At 46.8% G+C, this 19,517-nt stretch overlaps 1 protein-coding gene across 1 annotated transcript in view; it reads left to right on the plus strand.

Annotated features, from left to right (window-relative positions):
• The window catches only part of RAI2 (retinoic acid induced 2), a 44,861-nt gene that overhangs the window by 24,605 nt on the left and 739 nt on the right, over window positions 1–19,517 (plus strand). Inside the window, 9 exon segments of the mRNA XM_039551028.1 lie at window positions 18,071–18,671; window positions 18,674–18,730; window positions 18,733–18,885; window positions 18,888–18,942; window positions 18,944–18,993; window positions 18,996–19,262; window positions 19,265–19,310; window positions 19,312–19,367; window positions 19,370–19,516. Coding sequence (XP_039406962.1) covers window positions 18,176–18,671; window positions 18,674–18,730; window positions 18,733–18,885; window positions 18,888–18,942; window positions 18,944–18,993; window positions 18,996–19,262; window positions 19,265–19,310; window positions 19,312–19,367; window positions 19,370–19,516 — 1,327 coding nt within the window. The 5' untranslated portion in view covers window positions 18,071–18,175.

A 19,517-nucleotide genomic window follows, 5' to 3' on the forward strand; every position in this document is an offset into this window, starting at 1 on the left:
TACCACTTCCTTCCATTGCAGCTAATCCTAGGAATAAATCATGAAACATGTCAGCATAGTGGCCTTTCCTGGGAGGATGTGTGAAGTTTGAGATGAGTGGTGGTGTTCTGCTAGAAGGCGTTTGGTGACTGCTATCAAGTGGTCCTTTGATCTGGAGACAACTCAGAGGTCCTCACAGTTCTGTGATACAGATGTCAGAACTCTGCATTTTTCCCTCTCTTTTTGCTCCTTGCTTCAGGTTTTTGGGGCATGCTCTGGTCTCCGCAGGTGTCTGACCTGCTTGCAAAGGTATCTGCATCTCTGGGGTTGATCCAGTACAGCTCTCTGAAGCTGTTGCACCAAAATCCCAGCAAGGTGAATGTAGGGCTTCACAACATGCAGGACCTGATGTTAGGGCCAAATTTGTTTTTCAATAAGGACCAGCAGCAGACTTCCAAGGTACTTGTGGAGAAAATGGTTATGCCTCCTTGCACATACCCAAAGACAACATTTAATTTCTTCCTATAGCTCTATTTTTAAGGAAAGGGGTTCCAGTAATCTGAGATCATCTGAAGAATGGTGTGGCAACCTGATCTGGTAAATAGGCTGAAAAACACTTATGTTCAGATGCTAGTGCTCACTTACCAGCACAATGATTCTCTGGGTTAATAATAGCTCCCTTTTTTCTTCATTTATCCCCCAAATTTACTCTCTAACGGAAATCATGCCTGTCACATGTTTAAAACAGATTTTCTTCACTGTGCGTATGGAGGAAGGTAAAGGAAGTGATAAATCTCTAAAAAACATTATGATAAAATAAATCCTCTCTTACTAGGGGGTTAGGTATTGAGCTTTTTACTCTTTTGGGGTCTTGATCTATAGCTGGCCCTGCTGACTGCGATGACTTCTCCTGCAGCAGGACTTGAAGTGCCAGAAACTGTCCTCTTGCAGTCGCATGGGAACCCCAAAAACTGAAGCTGTAGATCACCATATCCAGTGAATAGCTGGTGTGCTGTCAATGAATAGATTGAAGGAACTGAAAAATAAAGAAAACAAACAAAAAGGAACCCCCAAAAAACTGGTAAAAATTGGCCATGTTTGAAAAAAACTAAGTAAAAACTTTGGGGTTTTGAGAATTTGTCTTTCCTTTTCTTGCCTTCAATAATCTGAAGAAAATCCATCACCCTTCCTACCTGCTTCTGACACAAGAAATATTTTATACTTAGTTATTTCCCTCCATTAGCATCCGATCAATAACAGGATCAAACTGCCGACTACATGCTTGTTCCCTTCCTCCCCGTGTTGCTGCTGTTTGGATATGGGGAATAATTAACTGGGGATCAGAGTGATGCAGCTGCTGTAACCTAATGTTTCTGTCACACCAGTACCCTACTGATAGATGGGCAGGCAGTTGTTTGGCTTTTTGTCATGGAGACCGTGGGGCAGGTTGGGGCAGGTGCTGAACTTCCCATTCCACTCCGGTGCAGTGTCAGACGTCCTCTGGCTGTGGTTCAGCAGCAGCAGTGATGGTTATCTCCCAGCCTGCCCTCCTCCCTTGACCAGAAGAAAGGGAAAAGAGGAGGAAGGCTTTTGTTCCTGCGGGACGAACCGCTCCAGCAGCAGCTGCAGGATGCAGAGCGGATGCTTTCTGCTTGCAGTCCTCCCTGTTCCGTGGCAGACAGGCTTCAGCTAAAATAAACCAGTATTCCATGAACCTTTGAAGTGCTCGTGTCTCCTGAGTCACTTCCCTGTCACTGATGAGCAGTGTGATGCTGAGGGATGTTGTCTTGCATCACACAGACATGCTCAGCCATTCAGGCCATTCAGCCTCCCACATCATTTCCCACGTGAGTGGCAGCTTTGTCTTTCCTCACCAACATCTTCCTTAGGGTATTTTCCAAGACAGTGGAAAAGCTAGGACCACTGAAAATGCACAGAGCCTGGTGCTACTTCTGGTCTCTGAACGTCCTTCCCTGCTTTCTCTCTGTGCAGATTATTTGCCTTAGTAAAAGGATCTGGGAGCAATGCCATCAAAACAGGTTGTCTTCTCTCCCGTCTTCTGTGACGGCCACTGCACAGAAAGAAGTGTCGCCTGTCAGGGCAAGCTGGCACGCACGCCAGCAGTGCTCCAAGTGGGCCAGACGGACTGCCACAATCAGGAATCACGTTCTTATTCTTGATTTTACATCATACAATTAAAATCCTAATGTTGTAATGCTCTGGGTTCTCTTTTCTCTACCTGAAATTGCCAATTACATGAAATAATTTGTGATGAGTCCAAAAACCCCCAAAAGCCTAAGCACCTTTTGAATGAAATTGCCTATGGGTCTATTTTCTTCTTGAATCAGTCCAAAGACTTTAATGTGATAATGTTGAGATCTTTACCCTCCAAACAATATAATTCTTTTGGTTTTAATTAAAGAATTTTTTCCTTTGCACTAGACTGATTCTAAACTGGCTTCATTAAATCTTCTTATGCTCTAAGTAGCAGTGACCCAGATAAACACATTTAAAAATGCAACTACTGAAACTACAGTATGTTGTCTTTGTAAGATGCAGCAAGAGAAAGACTAAAATAGTTCTATACATTTACAAGGGTAGCAAGTAGTAGTATATCTTTAAGAGCAGATTCATAGACCAATTTAAATTTTTCATATTACATACACAAATCTGTGTGAAATAAGTGTTGCTTAGTTTGGAGTCAGAAGCTTAAAACTCACAAAAAGGCCTATGAAAAAAATTGCTTTTTCTTTTTGTGGATGACCTTTTGCATCATGACAAGGCCTTTTGAAAAAAGAGGGGATAACTGTGTTTAAGAATGTATCATAACACAGCCACACAGTCAGGACCATATAGACAACCAGGATAAGGTTGCATTTCTGTTTTCCTTAGTGCCTGAATTTGCAGCTTCAGTGGCTTTTTGGTGTAAAGTCTGGGCTCTAGTCCCAGCCAAACCCACCTGGTACCCACCAGCCATGTAAAGCCAAGGTCTGGAGAAGACAGTGGTCCTTCACGGGCTGTATCAAGGATGCAGATGTTGCCAAAGGGCTTTGTTTAATGCTATATGGGTCAGCCCTTTCTAGGGTCGCAAAAATTGTTTGATGAAATAAGGGGATACATCTCTTTGTTCCAGATGCACATTTTGTGTGTCAGTGTGTGCCAAACGCTGCCCAGGATGCTTCAGTACCAACTTCACGCTGCTGTTGGAGTGTGCTCCAGCTACCTTGTTCAGATCTGATCGTACGTAAACACTGCTTCTCTGTGAGCAGATGTGACCAGAACTTCTCCTGGTAACTGCTGCCCAAGTCATGAACAGCATGGAAGGAGTTGATGGAACTCAGGAGTGTTCAGACTCAGCTCTACGTGGTGGCAAGCACCCGTTCCTGTGGCTGCTGGATAGGGAGAGCTGGGCGCCAGCGGGTCAGCCTGTGGGGTGTCCCTCACACCCCATAACTTGGTGAAATGCAGACCTTTCCACCACTTTTGGTTTTGTGGGTTTTTTTAGACATTGGCGTCGGCTGTGTTTACACAAGGAAGAAATATACGCTATCGGGAACAATTGGATAATAAACAACCTTTAATTAGTGCTGAAGACACACAGGGACTTAATCCCTCAGTGCCTGTTTAGACAGCTAAACCCAAACATGTGCTGGCAGCTGGGTCCTGGAGAAACCTTCACCCAGAGCAGGGGCTGAATCGTCCTTAATCATTGTTAGGACTGGGCAGGGTTTACTGGGCATTAATTGTACTGGGTGATTTCGGATCTTCAAAGACCCACACCTCCCCCCTTTATTTATTTTTGATAGCAGTATGCTCCCTTGCTTACTCTGCTTAGCATTAAGCTGTAAAATTGCTAATGTCAGACAAAAAGTCAATGGATTTTATTGATTCTTCATGCTTTTGCAGCATTCTGCGGGAGCCTTTCCACTGGACATGGAGGACGCCTGGGGGTGGCAAGATGGGTGTGCACTGGGACGCATTCACCATGGCTACATTCCATGTGAAGCTGTGGGTGCTGGCACTGACCTCACCAGTGAGGTCCATCCAAGGGCTGCCATCCCTTGAGATTACTGGAGTTAACCTGCACAAAGTATTTCCTGGAAAATGCTCCCTGTGAAGATGGCCCTTTCAGTTGCATGAGCCAGCCATGGAAATGCAAGTTGGTTGTTGCAGCCTGACCTGCCCTCCCCATGGGAAAAATTGTGGATGCTGAGTTCAGGGCAGCTCTGGTGCCTTCTTGTTGTGGAGCACATCTTGACAGAGTTTACCGTCACTATACCTGCCCTGGTGGCCACCGTCTCCAGTGCGGCCATGGCCAGCAGCTGTCTGCTCGGCTTCTTGAACTATGGACCATGCCACCTTTTCGGGGATGATTCAGTTGAGGTCATATAGGGTTTGTGCTCACTGGGGGACAGCTGTCTCCTCTGGTTTGGTTTGTGCTGCCCAGATGTTTACCCAGCTTCACCAACAGTTTGGCACATGAGCACATCCATTGACAGGCAGTAAAAACAGCGGTTTTTCTTGGTTGCCGCCTTAGTTCTCAGGGCTTCTTTTGCAACCCCTGTAGTGGTGCGGCTTTTTCCTGCTGTGCATCTCATATTGCAGACGCCTCTGGTTTCCCTCAGCCACCATCCTGGGCAAAGACAGGCCAGCAGCAGCCCCTGGGAGCCCAGTGGCCTGGCACACACTGCCTTGGTACCTCACAGACCACCCATCCCTGCATGTGGGGTGCCTGGACAGGACAGCCCAGATGGAGCCATAGAGTTTCTTGGGGCAGTGTGGGACAGAGCCACATTTTCCATGCAGAGGACCTGAAAGGTGCAGCAGCCCTTCTGGTCAGTAGTGGCTTCGCCCCTTGAGCATGGGGCAAGTGCAGAGACTAGATGCTAACTATCCCACTGGAAAGGATGAGGGAGAGCTTTTGCAGGTGGCATCTGCCCACCTCCTTTGCCAACAGCAAGCTCTTCAATGAACACAGTTGTTTTCTTTAACACCCCACCAAGAAAATACTGAATGTTTTGTGCTTCTTGGGTGTTCTTGCTGTTTCTGTCTGCAAGGAAGGGTGTCATTTTTGTAGCCAAGCTTGCTACCAGCATAAGCATTTGCCTGAGGCAAGAGGAGCATGTGCCATTTCTCACAACTTACACAGGCTATAGGCAGTTTTTATTCCCTAAAATTACTATATAATTAAAATTACTTCCTCCTTGTTTGCTAATCTCCCAGGTTCTGTGTGCTTCTGTCAGGTACTTGGTGCTGCAGGAGCTGCAGTAGTTCAAGCCCTCAGTGTCCATCCCTGTTCCCCTGGTCATATCCAGTGCACTCACACTGAGACAGTGGGAGGGGGTCAGTCACCCTGGGTATGAGTTGCTTAAGAGCTGGCAGATGGGGATGGGGAGGTTGGACAGGCACAGGTGGCACCCCAAGGCTGTCTCTGTGTTCGAGGGGTATGTCTGGTGGTGGCCCTTTCCTAGTGGGAATAGGCATTGATGTTGGTGCCATCTCATTGTATACCCAGGCTGAGGGAGAAGGACCACGCACATCTCCTGTGGCATTGGTCCAGTGTGGGGTGGGGTCAGTGGGAAAAGCTGGTGCCTAAGGGAAGAGAGGACTCAGAATGGTTAAGCCATTGGGAAGAGCAATGCTATGGCATTCCCCACTCCATATAGTACAAGAAAATTCTTAGCTCCAGCTACATGAAAAATGTATCAGGAAAATATATCACTGCCTGAAACAGAATATACACAAAACAAGACAAAAGTGTGCTCAGACCCCCTTGCTCATAGCTGCCTCTCAAAAGGGCTTCTATGGGGCTGACCTTCCCTCCAGCCTGCTCTTAGTATTTGCATTAGTGCAGGAGACAAGGGGAAACAGCCTCAGGCCCTGTCCTCCTGTTATTACAAGGATAAGCTAGGACATGGTACAGCCATGGAGGTTTTTATTTGTGGGTTATTTGTTTGGCTTTCCTAAACGGAGAGCCTGTGAGAAGTATGTTCTTCCCTATTAGAGCATCACCTTACATTTTCATGGCAGTCTGTTCTGTCTGCTGATGTGGCCTCAAGAATCAAAAAGATTGACAGCAAAAATAAATTTACTTCAGAACTGCACCAGTCTGAACCTGCTGGCAGGTTTGTTTGGGGTTTTTTCACTGTTGGTTTTGTTCTTCTTTATTTTTTATTTCCTTATCCTTGTTGTTGGTGGTAAGGGAATGAAGCTACACAGTCAACTTTCTTCCTTCATCGCCTATAATCCATGTACCAAAATTCAGTTCTTTGAAGAACTGTGTGAGGAATTAATGCCAGGCTGCAGCCCTGTGTGCCCTTACATGCTGGAGTGCAGGACCTCTTACATCCAGAGCTTCATTGCCATAGAGCATCATCACCTCTCCAAGAGAGCTGAGCTACAGTCGTGCTGTGAACTGTGTTGCTAGACTGCTTCCTGAGGCTGAGCTGAACAGCCAAATACAAAATCTCCCAGTCAGATTTATTGGAGCGGGCTGGTGACGTTCCCCAGAGGACTTACGATCTATGGTGATGGATGACACCGATGCATTAACGTAGTAGTCTTGTCTGGGAAAGATGTAATTGTCGTTCAGCACCCTGCAGTTTCCCTAAGTTTTTCTGAACATGTAATAGCACACATTGCAGCGGAAATTACTGGTGAAAAATGCTGCAGTAAATATGTCAGGGCCTCTATATCCTACGGCAGTGTGCTTCTCTTCTGAAACCACGCAGCCATCATTACGATAGGGGAGGTGATAATAACAAAATTTGGTATAGTGCACTCATCATGATATATGTTCTCTCCAAATGTTTGATGGAAAAGTATGGGCAGAACTGACCTTGTTTCTTCTTGTAATAAGCATCTGCAAAATATGCTCATGTTGACTTGTCCACAGAATCAGGAAAATGCTATTTACTTTTGCCTGCAATAGCAGCGCTCTTTTTACAGCACTGGTTGCCCTACCTGCACTTTGTGAAATACAGCCCTTTTCCTCTGAGTAGTCTGAGTCTGGACCCCTGAAGACAAAGAGCATTATTACTTTTTTGTGTAGTCTTGACATAGTTTAGAATAGTCTCACCTCTGTGCATTGGGAGCAGTGTGTCAGTCAGAGCTCAGATGCCAAAGCAGCTGAGAAGACTGCTTTGAACTGTCTAGAGATCTTTGTTCATAGAGCATCAAATTAGTAAAATTCAGGCATAACATTCACACTTAGGCTGAGTAAGTGCTAGAAGTGCTCCAGCAGCAGAGAAACATGATGAAGAGGGAGGAGAAGGTACACTGGAGGAATGTACCCACAAGGAGTGGCCAGCAGCTATTCTGAAAGGGAAGGCAGCCCTGTGCCACCTCAGTAAGGGTATGTGTAGATGTATACCCACTCATCCTCATGAGTGATTGCAGTGGTAACTGGAATCCAGGCTGAGGTCTGTGCTTTGTGCTAATCATGTGCCAAAATTAGTGCTGCCCATTAGACCTCACAGTCAAGTGGATGAGGCAAAAGGCATGACAGAAGTGCTTGCTTGTATGCATGTGCATGTGGGACATTTATAGGCATTACAGGTAATGCAGTTTATTGCAATCTGTAATTGCAGAGAGAGAGAGACCTCAATAAATTCGAGAGACGGGCAATCACCAACCGTATGGAGTTTAACAAGGGCAAGTGCTGGATTCTGCACCTGGAACAGGGCAACCCTGACTCTGTGCATAGACTGGGCAACGAGAGGCTGGAGAGCAGCTATGGAAAGGGACCTGGGGGTCCTGGTCAATGGCAAGTTGAACATGAGTCAGCTGTGCCCTGGCAGCCAGGAGGGTCAGCTGTGTCCTGGGGGACAAAAGGCACAGCATCACCAGCCCGGCCAGGGAGGGGATTGTCCTGCTCTGCTCTGCACTGGGGCAGCCTCACCTTGAGTGCTGGGGGCACTTTTGGGCACCACAATATAAAAAAGACATTAAACTGTTAGAGAGTATTCAAAGGAGGGCAACAAAGATGGTGAAGGGTCGGAAGGGGAAGCCATATGAGAAGCAGCTGAGGTCACTTGGTTTGTTCAGCCTGGAGGAGACTGAGGGGAGACCTCATTGTGGTCTTCAACATCCTGATGAGGGGAAGTGGAGGGGCAGGCACTGATCTCTTCACTCTTGTGACCAGTGTCAGGACCCAAGGGAATGGCACGAAGCTGAGTCAGGGGAGGTTTAGGTTGGATATCAGGAAAAAGTTGTTCACCCAGAGGGTGGTTGGGCACTGGAACAGGCTCCCCAGGGAAGTGGTCACAGCACCAACCCAGACAGAGTTCAAGAAGCATCTGGACAGTGCTCTCAGGCACATGGTGTGGCTCTTAGGGTGCCCTTTGCAGGGCTAGGAGCTGGACTTGATGATCCTGATGGGTCCTTTCCAGCTCAGTGTATTTTATGATTCTGTGATAACCTGGACTGGTTGACTGAACAGTGGTGCCCTCAGTGGCACTGAGATGCAACATGACATATTTTCAGTATTTTCTGTTATTTGCATACTACTTGTGGTCAGATCCATCTGTCAGAGGCATATTTCACAGTTCAGTCTAGGGGCTTCTAGGAGGGCAAAATTGGTTGTTGTTGAGAGGTTGTGAGGTTTTCTTGTTACATCCATCAGCACCATCATGCTGCAACTCATGCTGGTGTTATTTTGAATTCAGTCAGAATTCATCTGACATCTCATGCATCACGGCATGGTGGAGAGAAGAGGTCAATTCTCTTCACCTCAAAGTCAAACCAGGAAACACTTGGTAGAGATGCTGTGATGAAAGCATTTGTAAAATGATGTGAGATTCAAAAAAAAAATGCTGCATTTTTTATCACATCACAGGTATCTTACATTTTTCTGTCTCTTTTAAACAAAATCCTTGCAGTGGTTAAAAATTTTGCAAGGATGAAAATAAGAGGCTTTTTTCTTGGAAGTTTTTTCCATCCACACATTATGAGATAGGGTGGTGCATGGTGCTTGAAATCTGCTGTGTGCATACTTTTTGCTGAGGATTAGTGCCATTGTGTAGCTGATGAAATGTTGGGCTTGGTTTGTAAAAGTGATGGGGAGGGAGAGAAGGAGGGTCAGTCTAATAAATCTGAAACTATGAGCATAAACTTGATTTTGAAGTGGCAAGCTGATGGAGCATTTGGTTACTCATGCTAGTGGGGAAGGACAGAGTATTAAATAGCCATAGTTTGCACAGAGGGAGGGAAGATTCCTCTATCTTTTGGCTCCCCAGGCAGTACCCCAATACTCCTGCACCTTCGTGTCTGTCTTGTGTTCCCAAGTGAGACCCTGTCCCACAAGAGAAGATAAGCTGATGAGTCTGTTATTGATTGCCAGCTCTTCATCCCTAGATCTTGTAATTTGGGACAATATCTGTGTCATAAGAGCCATCATAGCTATGGGCAGCAGAAAGGGTTTATCCCTTTCAGCCCATGGCGGCAAGCTGGGTAGCACACGTGTGGTTAATCACCTGCATGTCCTTACCCATGTTCTTAGGCAAGAGCGTTTTTATGTCACCAGAAAGGATCTGTGAGCTGAAAGGTTCCGTTTTTCACTTGGTTTTGGTTTCCTTCTCATTATTTATTTATTTAAGCCAGGCTATATAAGGACGATGAGAGGCTATGTGAAAATGTGCCTTTCAGTTGATTTAAGATGAGTTACAGAAGTGTTGGAATTTGCTATTCTAATCCCATGTCTTTATAATAAAGCTGAGGTTAGCCCTATTCTGGCCCTGTCTGCGCTAAGAAAAAGTGGGTTTTAACTGGAGCTGGTGTGCTGTAAGGAGTAGATGGGAAAGGGTTTGCAGTGAGTCTGAAGGGCAGGGTCTCTCAGGGCGCATGTGGTACTGGTGGCACCTCAGGTTGTTTACAGGGTTTGAGCTAGTGAAGCTGATTTACCTCTTGAGGAGGTAGTCTGGTGTGATTCACTTTTGGGGCTAGTTGGGAGACAGAGAAAGGAGTCAAAAGTGTGTTGTATAACAGGGAAAAGTCAGATATTTTGCCTGCAAAAGTGGCATAGCAGTTTAAGAACTGATTTTTAACTTTACCTCACTGATCTGTTGGCTGAGACCTGGTAACTAATCCGTGGCAGGGTCCTTGTCCCTCTTACCATGAGCAAGACAGATTCACATCAGCCAGAAGAGATGGGCAATGGATGGCAGCCTTTGCCACATTGATTCTCATCCGATGCTGGAGACGATCAAGTGAATGTGGTAAAAATATCTGTGCCTGGGATCAGTGGAGAGAGTCAGGACGAAACAGGGAGCCAAGTGTCTCAGAGCAGTGAACAAACCTCCACTGGGGAACTAATGAGGCTTTGAAGTAATTTCATTGATATCAAACTTGGAAATCCTTTTTAAGAACTGAGATGCTTTATGGGCTGTTTAATAAAGCACTTGACTGGGAAAGGAAGAAATATTTTATTAGGTTGACACTGAGTGCTTTTTGTTTCAGGTTTTGGGGGAAGCAGGGCTGGCAATTATGTTTAATTGGTATCCTTTTCCTCTTGTTATCATTGGTGTATTGATTGCTGGGAAAACAAAATGCCTGGGTTTTAAAATTTACTGTAAAGTAAGGGCTCTCTTGTTTGTTTTGTTTAGCCCTGTGTACTCAAACCCGCTCATTTTTCTTTGCTTTGCTGGCGAATATAATGTTTTGATTGAAAATGATACTAAATAATCAGTTAAATGGGATATTTAATGACAAGAAAAATTCTTTAAAATATTTTTTCCCGTAGGAAAATCATGCACTTCACTTTTTGAGCCTAAGAATGCTAGCATTAATCTGCCTTCTTCCTATGATCTTACTACAAAAGTAAATACATGGGTGCACAGCATGCGTGAAAGCCATGGAGGTTAAGGTATAGTAAATCTCAGGAGCTCTGATGCAAGACAGATCCCTAGAGTAAGTTTCCCCCATATAATTTTAATTTAGAGTTTCTTAGACTCATAGTCCACTGTCAGTTTGCCTTCCCTGTGGGAAGCTGACGTACTGTATGAGAAGAAAGGCTGGTAGATGAGAGTAGAGCAGGTGATACTGAGCAAGGCCTTTGTCACTGTGTCCCATAAGATCCTCACAGACACACAGCTGATGCAGGGGCTGGATGAACAGACAGTGGATTGGACACTGGCAGAACAGGCCCAGCAACACGAAGTCCAGTTGGGTTGGGGTGACTAGAGCTGTACTCCGAAGGTACTGGGTCCAGCCCTGCTCAGCCTCTTCGTTAATGATCTGGATGATGGGCACAGTGTACCTGCAGAAGTTTGCAGGTTGCACAAAACTGGCAGAAGTGGCTGATACATCAGAGGGTCGTGCTGCCTTCCAGAGGGACATCAACAGGCAGGAGAAATAAGCTGACAGGAGCCTTGGAAGTTTGCCAAAGAGAAGTGCAAAGCCCTGCACCTGGGGAAAAGCATCAGTATATGCCAGGGGCCACCCACCTGGAAAGCACCTCAGCAAGAAAGGACCCTGGTGTCCTGGTGGACACCGAAATTACCACGAGCCACAAAGATGATGGGCTAGAGTATGTCTCCTGGAGGAAGTTTTGGTTTTGAGAAAGTGCTGGTGAGAAGTTACTCCCCCAGGGCTATTCAGGCAGCACCTTCCCATGGTAGGTGCTCAGGGCTGGGCACTGACACATCTGTCTCAACACAGTGCTGCAGCTGCTGACGTCCCCATCCCAAGGACTGCCTCATGCTTTGAAGGAGACATCTGCACACTGCCAGTTCTATGGGGGAAAGCTGATTTAAACAGGTACTTCTACAGTCTTAAAAACAGTAAGTTGTCTTCCCAGTTTGAACAGAAACTGAGAGCACAAAAGCTGAACCAAGCCAGAAGCCCCAGCTGGGTTGAAGGGACATCATTGAACACGTGACTCAGCAGTAATTATGGCTGGCAAATTTATATTTGTCTTCCACGTGTCAGGTTTAATACATCAGATTTCCATGCACTGTCTCTACCTCAGAGTGTGTGTTCAGCTCACTGGAAGCTAAGCAAGTTGATGCCCTTCAGACATTTGTATACAATACCAAGGATAAAAACAACCTACCACCGTAAAGGTTTTATTTTCAGAAACTTGGTGAAAGGTTCCTCCAAGCATGACAGTTCAGAGACCCCAGGAACAGGCATATGCTGCAGATATGAGAGATTGAAGATTTGGGAATAGCAAGATCAATCTCAAAAAATTTCAAGGTAGCCCTGTTTTTGTAGTGCTGGCTTACATGTAATAGTGTATATGGGTGTGAGCAGTGGTCATTTTGGAAGCAGAGCCCATCAGTTAAGTGTTACAACCAGTTAGTGAAATAATTTGTGAATGGAGTAGAAGGAGAGGGAAAAGGCATCCCGGAGTACAGCAGCAAGTGCCATCTCCCTTACACTTAGGGCATATCACAGTTTCCACTGCAAATGTAGGCGGTCTGTGAGGCTTTCAAACTGGGTATAAAAATTCACTGCAGGTTGAAATTTGTCAGGCAAATTTTCTATTCCTTCCACAGCATTTATTGTCTGTCTTGCATATATCGCCCTTGGGAGCGAAGGCACTGGTTTCAGGCCCATGACAAAATTTTTTTTTTCAATTGTTGTGATTTGTTTTTAAATGAGAAAAAATGGAGTTTTCTCTTCCCTGGAATGGATTGCTAACTACAAATTGTTGACAACAGCAATATAGTTAGCAAATATATGACTCTAATGTGCTCTTTGCAGGTGATTAGCCTGTGCAATAGGCAGACGGCCGTGGCATTTATTCAACTGAACTATTTAAAAGACCGAAGTACGATCAGTTAGTCAGGCTGCTGCATTTGAGAACGTCATGCTGTGTGCTGAAGCAGTGTATACATATTGTCCATGTCCCATCTATAACATGCCATTTTGCACTGCTGTAATGATTTCCTTGCTCTCTCATTTCCCCAGGGCTTAATAGCTTGGATGGGAGCCTTGACACAAATAGCTTTGCCTCTCAAAAGGATCCACAATGCAACAGTGGAAAATAAACCTGTTGCATGATTTGCATTGGAGCCTAATTTCTCTAGCATCTTTTGAAGTTGTCTGATGCGATGCTTATTTTAACTGCTCCTTGGCAGTAGTCAGCTCATCCTCCACGGTGTAGCTTCCATAGAGTAAGAAGTACCATGAGGCAGTGTGTAGGTGCATGGTGAACAGGAGACGTGTAGAGGGATGGGCAGCAAAGGCTGTGGGTGTAACTTTCATACTGGCAGCAGTACCCTTGTGCTGGAGTGAATCCTGCCCACCTTTCCAATGCCTTTCTCTCTTTGCCTTCAATCGATTTTGAATGGCACCTCCTAAATCTTTACAGGGTGGTGTTGGGTGTTTGAGTCAAGGGAATGAGGCAGAAGAAGGCAGGGCTAAACTGGGATGTTTCCCTGGTGCCCCTTGAGGAGACAGAGAAGTGCATGCCCAGTGATTCCCTTTTTGTGATGACCAAGCAGGGGTCATTGAGCCCCTTTTCCAGAGGCAGTGAGACTGCATTTAGGGTTCAGCTGTGAGCTGGCAAGAGGGTGAAGGCCAGCTTGCCTTAAGAAATATCCTGTGGGTCTCCTCTGCTCTGCCTGCCCCACACCTTGGAGGGGTTCACCATCGGCCCATTTCCAAGCAGAAGGGTGACAGGCCCCACTGGCCCGTGGTGTGTCTGCACCCAACTGACGTGTGTGGGGTATCAAAAACAGTACCAGAAATGGTGCAACATGGGAGAAGGCAATCTCACCACTAGCTGTGAGTTGATAACTGCTTTGCCCCTTGGTGCTTGAGGATTATATACTAAAAGCATACGTGGGGTGGCTAGGATTGTCAGTCCCAGGTGCCTGAATGAATAGGTAAATCAGTGGGAAATGTGACAGGCAAACATGCTGAAATCCTCTGTGGCTTGCACGTATGGGAGAGCCCACCTGTATGTTATTTGTGTAGTAATAGTTCCATGTATTTGGTATATGAAAGGTCACTTTATTCAAATACATTTTTTCTATTCTAGTAACAAAACACCAATAATAATACGGTAAAGCCTTTGTGTATGGCTGAAGCTATAGCGACCAAAATTTGTAGCATGGAAGATGATTTGTAGTTGGTTGGATCAGTGACATCAAGCAGCGAGTTTTGGGAAAACACTGAAGTCCACATCCAACCATAATTGTGTCCCCAAGCAGCTCCATTAAGTCAAGATTTTTAATTTTCTGTTTGTGACTCTGTTTATACTCAAGGGAAGCCCTGTTTTTCTAGGAGATACTGAGCCAGGCATCCCACAAAGGGGGCATCTAATCCTTTCCCATAGCGTGCGCAGTATAATTTGAGTTCTGTGTAGACACAAGGTACAAGCCATGGTACAGACAAGCAGGCAGAGCACAGGGAGAGCTGTGCTGCGGCCGCACAGGAAGGCACACAGCAGCCCTGAGAAAAATCTGTTGCACAGCCATCAGCAGGAGATTAAAAAAATAAGCTGGCGTTATCACTACCCTTTCAAGGCATTTGTGTATAGCTAAGATACCATTTCCTGTACAGTCACACACATCATTGCATAGTGCCATGAACTTAGCTCTTATCAGCACCCAGATGGGAAAGCTCGGGTTATTTACAGTAGGGCTTGTTTCAGTGTTTCAAGCTTCTTTTCAGTTAAAACAAACGGCAAATTAAATATAAAATAGGTAAGTAGGGAAAGTGAAATTGATTCTTCAGGACCGATGTATTGTAGGCAGAAAAAAGTTAAGGCACTTCCTCTAGATTATATTACCTTCTTTTATGTATATTAGATGCACAAAACTTACTTTAAAAACTGCGTAACTGAATAATTTATGTGTACTGAAGCAGCAATTTTAAAAGACCCCAAAAAACCCCCAAACCCCAGCACATGCTTCAGGTTGATTTTTATTACAGGAGAAGTATAATATAGCTATCACTGTTTATACCAATATTGAAAATTCACTTTCGTTTCAGTCACTTCCATGTGGATTTAGGGTTTTGTACTGTCTGCTATGTACACAGTATATAAAAAAGGAGTCCAGGAACTACAAAACACCTTTGGACAACTTCAATCTGTCTCTTGATCTCAGATCTTCAAAGTTTCCTCATCTGAGGCTTGGGGACTTGGATCCTTTTCACTCTGCCTGCTTACTGACCTTGATAATAGGTGATGAGTCTAACACGTGTTTAGCAGCCTTGGGATTCCCTCCCAAATGAAACTGAAAATAGCTTTACAGGAAGCAGGATCAAGTTGTGCTGGACTCCACTGTACCTGGCAGCCAGCTACTGCCAAGCTGCAGGCTGCGGGCAGGATCAGGAAATAATTTTAAGTATTTTTATAGATATATATATTTTTATATATATGGGGGTTTTTTTTTCTGTGGTGATGACATGCTCAAGAAGCAGGTGTACTGGAATTACAGAAAGGTCCTTCCCCATAGGAAAGGTGAGGGGGGAAAAAACCCACCCCAAAACCGTAAACCTGGGTAAAGGGCTGCACCTCACCTTTCTTGTCTCCTTCCTCTCACATGGTGGGGCCCTCCCAGAGGTAGTGACCTCGAGCCCAGCAAGGTATATTTACAGATCCCAGGCACATGTAGGATTCAGTGTGGAAAACAATATTTGACTATGCTTTAAAAAAAACCAGCCAAGCCTACAGGCATTTCTCCAAGGTGTCTGATGGTGATAGATGAGCTCTTCTTCCCCTCATCTCGCTATTTCCTCTGCCTCCAGCCCTGTCGCCTTTTAAAGCAGCAGTGGGGGGATTTTATTATGTTTTATACTTTCATCTTCAGTGGTGATCTGTCTCTCTCTCCATGGGTCCCTACACCATGCTAATCCCTCACATCTCTTACACAGCGTAATTTTCATCTTAATTTTTCTGTTTCTCAACATTAAATGGGTTTGCCAGGGGAACAGGGGGTCATTTCCTGTCCCCACCAAATCTTTAATTCTCTATGGAAACACCACAATCTCACACTTCTCAAGCAAACAGAAACATGGGGAAGAGGCAGTGTCATGGGCAGAACACTCAGCTGTGCTGCAGCAGCTGGAGGAGCAAAGATGCTGGTGTGCACTACAGATACCAAGGGTTTAAAATGGTCAGTTGGAAAACAGGGAGGGAGAGATTATATAAGAACAGTAGAAAATGGCTTTTAATTCCTTAACAGAAATGACGATATCTGTTTCTTTCAGCTTAATCTGCTGAGCTGTCTCCTCATAGTCTTTATTTTTAGAAACAATTACTCTTCTTTTTTTCAAAACAACACTGGCCCAATGGTTTTCTTACTGATACTTGTCACTTTCTGAATAAGGAATTTGATTTTTGCTCCTGTTTTCAGTGCTTGGGCATCTCTGCCTTCCTGTAATCTATCTCAGGCAAGGCAGGAACAAAGGAAACAAACAAACAAAAAAACCAAACCCAACCCTATATTTGTGAATCTTTTCTGCAGAACATTTAATGAGATGGGAATTATCTGGAATTATTCTCCTTGAGCCAGCAGCAGGAGGGGAAAACAAATGACTCGTGTTTACTTTTAAAAATCCTTTTTAAGAACTCAAACGCGCCTGATAAATTGTTAGCATTTCACCCAACCAGCCTCTGCTATCAACTCCTGGCATTTCTGTAGGTAGTCCTGTGCTCGCCATAGTATCTCACTGCCAAATCCAGGGATTTACAGGTCTCAGGAGAGATTTAAGAGATTTCCCATTTCCTCGCCTTGGACATTTTTTAGCCTCTCTTTGTGAGGTTTTGGTTTTTCCCCTTTTCCTTGACCTCTTTGCAGGTTTGTTGGTCTTATAAACATCTCTGCCAGCAAATCATTTCTGTAAGGAGTTCTTTACATGCTCTTAGACACAGACACATCCCCAAGCTGGGACCCTTCACCCAGACAATTTCAGTTTCAGAGTGGTGCTGCCCTCCCTGTCATCTCCTGTCATCCCAGTGAGCCTGCGGGACATGGGGGAAGTGCCTTGCTCCCATGGGCCTGGGCAGCTGGGCAGTGGTGATGGCACATCATTTGCTCATAGGGAGTATGATTCAGACCTGTACAGGTGAAAAATGTACATTTGGGGTGCGCCGGTGCTTTCCCATGGTAACAGAGTTGAAACTGGACAAGTTTCCATGGTGATTATTACTATGGTAGGATTCTCTGCACACTTCGGGAGAGGCACGGGCAGCACCAGGTGAAGCAGCCAGGCATCAGCCAAAGTCTGCTGGCAGCAGCTCACAGGGGAGAAATTACTTATCCTTCTAAATAAATGGATGCATAGTGCCATTAATTTTCTGGGGTTTTGGGGGTTTTTTTCTGCAGGGGGAGGGAAGTGTTGATCTTTAAGGGAAACAGGCTGCATATTTCACCACGATCATGAAACCATCCCTGCCCTTTTTTTAATTGCCATTTGCTTGGTTGATATAAAGAGACGGGCTGTCAAAATAAATTTTAAGTTGTTTTGTTGGTTTGTTTGGTTTTTTTTTTTTTCTGTCAAGTCTTTAATGAATCAGGTGCCTGGTTCACATTACTGTCTCTATCCAGCCCTGTGGCAGGGTGAATGCTGGGGTTTGGATGGGTTTTGCTTTGCTGTTGCCTGACCATGCTCCTTTCTGATCCTGCTCACAGCAGTTTTTGGGATGAAAAAGGGACAAGCACTGAAGGGGAATCAAGCACCCTTCACCCATGGTTGAATATTTCTTGGCTGCAATATTTTGAGAAATGTTTGTTTCGGGGCTTCTGTTGAGTTAAAACAACATGCTGTCACTCAGCTCTGACATGCATTGTCATTATGTGAAGCTTTGTTTAAAAATGTGGGATGGGCATCCTGAGTCCTTGTTTCAGGCTGTGTACTGAGAGGTTTTTTGGCTGCAGGCAGTGCTTAAGGCCATTTAAATTATCTGTGTTTATGGCAAAATATAAGTTCCTCAAAATGCTTCGCACAACACTCAGGGCTGTATGTATATCCAGCATATCTGTATATATAGTACTCTGTATTATGGAGCCATTAGCTTGAAGTGTGGAAATGTTTAACAGCTTTTCTTTGGTGACGGGGGTCTTTTATAAAGGCAATTGCAAATATTATTTTAGGGACGAGATTTATGTGGTGCCTAAAATATATTTCTGGCTTCCAGGCCAAATTATGTCGGTGTTGATGCTCCTGGCAGTGTGGAGCCGCCGTGGGTCCCACTGACAGCAATGTAGAGGTGGTGCTGGCAGAGCCCAAGAAGCCCTGCAACATGGAGGAGCTGTACAAGGATGCCCCAAACCTGCCTATGGACGTCACCAACTCACCCTCGGCGATGGCAAACAACAAGCTGGAAAATGGGGTGGCCCAGCTGATCACAGCAGAGGCCTGGAACATCAACTCGGCCGACCTGATGAAGAAAGCCCTTTCCCCACTGGTGACAGTCCCTGCGCCCTCCATCCTGACGCCACCGGCCGAGTCGCAGAGCGGGGTGGCCCTGAAGGTGGCGGCCACCGTGCTGCAGCCCATCTGCCTGGGGGACAACCCCGTGGTCCTGCCCATCCACCTGCAGGTCGCCGGCAGCGCTGCCCCGCAGATGCCAGCCACCAATGCCGCCACTCCCTACGTGATGACCACCCAGGGCCCTGTCCCGCTCCCCGTCCTCCTGGAGCAGCACGTCTTCCAGCACCTGAACTCGCCCCTGGTGCTGCCTCCGGGGGCTGCCTGCCCCACCAGCCCCTTGCACGCCGGCCTCTTCCCCGGCACCGCGACCCTGTTGGGCAGCCCCAGCTCCTGGACCCCAAGCCCTCCAGCCAAGCGCAGGAGCCCGTCTGCCCCCGGTCTTTCAGACACCGGGATTCGCCGCCGTCCTTCAGGACCTGTTTCCCTCACAGGGCGCCCTGGGCTCAGCCCCCTGTCAGCCGCCCCCCGACTACACCACCCTCCACCCCAGGCCTTCAAGCTCGCCCCTGTCCCCGCTGGTGCCCCTGCTACGCTGCTGGTGCCCATACACCCGTCATTCGTGCCCTTACCCGTCCCATCCTATCCCCATCCCTGTCCCCCATCCCTGTGCCCACGGCGCCGAGGCCAAGGCGCCCCTGACCCACCCAAGCCGCCGCTCTTCACCCCCCACTCCTGCAAGGGCACCCAGACACCCCTGGAGAAGGAGGAGACGAAGCCCTTCGAACTCCTCCACCCGCGGGAGTTTCCCCAGCTCAGCCGTCACACTGTCATCAAGATGGGTGGTGAGAACGAGGCGTTGGACCTCTCCATGAGAGGGCCGCCCGCGCTTCGGGCCAGCGAGGCCGCGCTGCCGCTGCCGCTGCGCCGCCGCCGGCCCGAGGACGGGGCCCTGGACCTGTCCTCGCCTCCTGTCGCAAGCCGGGGGGGCTGCACGGGGAGGCGCCGGCCCTGGCCCCGCCACCACGCCGAGATCGGTGCCCACCCCGCGCCGGACAAGCTCCCCGGCCAGCCGGCCCCTTCGCCCCCTGCAAGCCCCCAGGAGGCGGTGGGCAAGGCGGAGGCAGGGCCGCGGGCGGCGGCGCGGCTGAGCTGCTGCGGCAGCCCAGAAGTGGGCTGGTGGAACAGGCGGGCAGGGCGGGCTGCGAGCCTAA

Source organism: Corvus cornix, chromosome 1, assembly GCF_000738735.6.
Source record: "Corvus cornix cornix isolate S_Up_H32 chromosome 1, ASM73873v5, whole genome shotgun sequence".
NCBI lineage: Eukaryota > Metazoa > Chordata > Aves > Passeriformes > Corvidae > Corvus > Corvus cornix.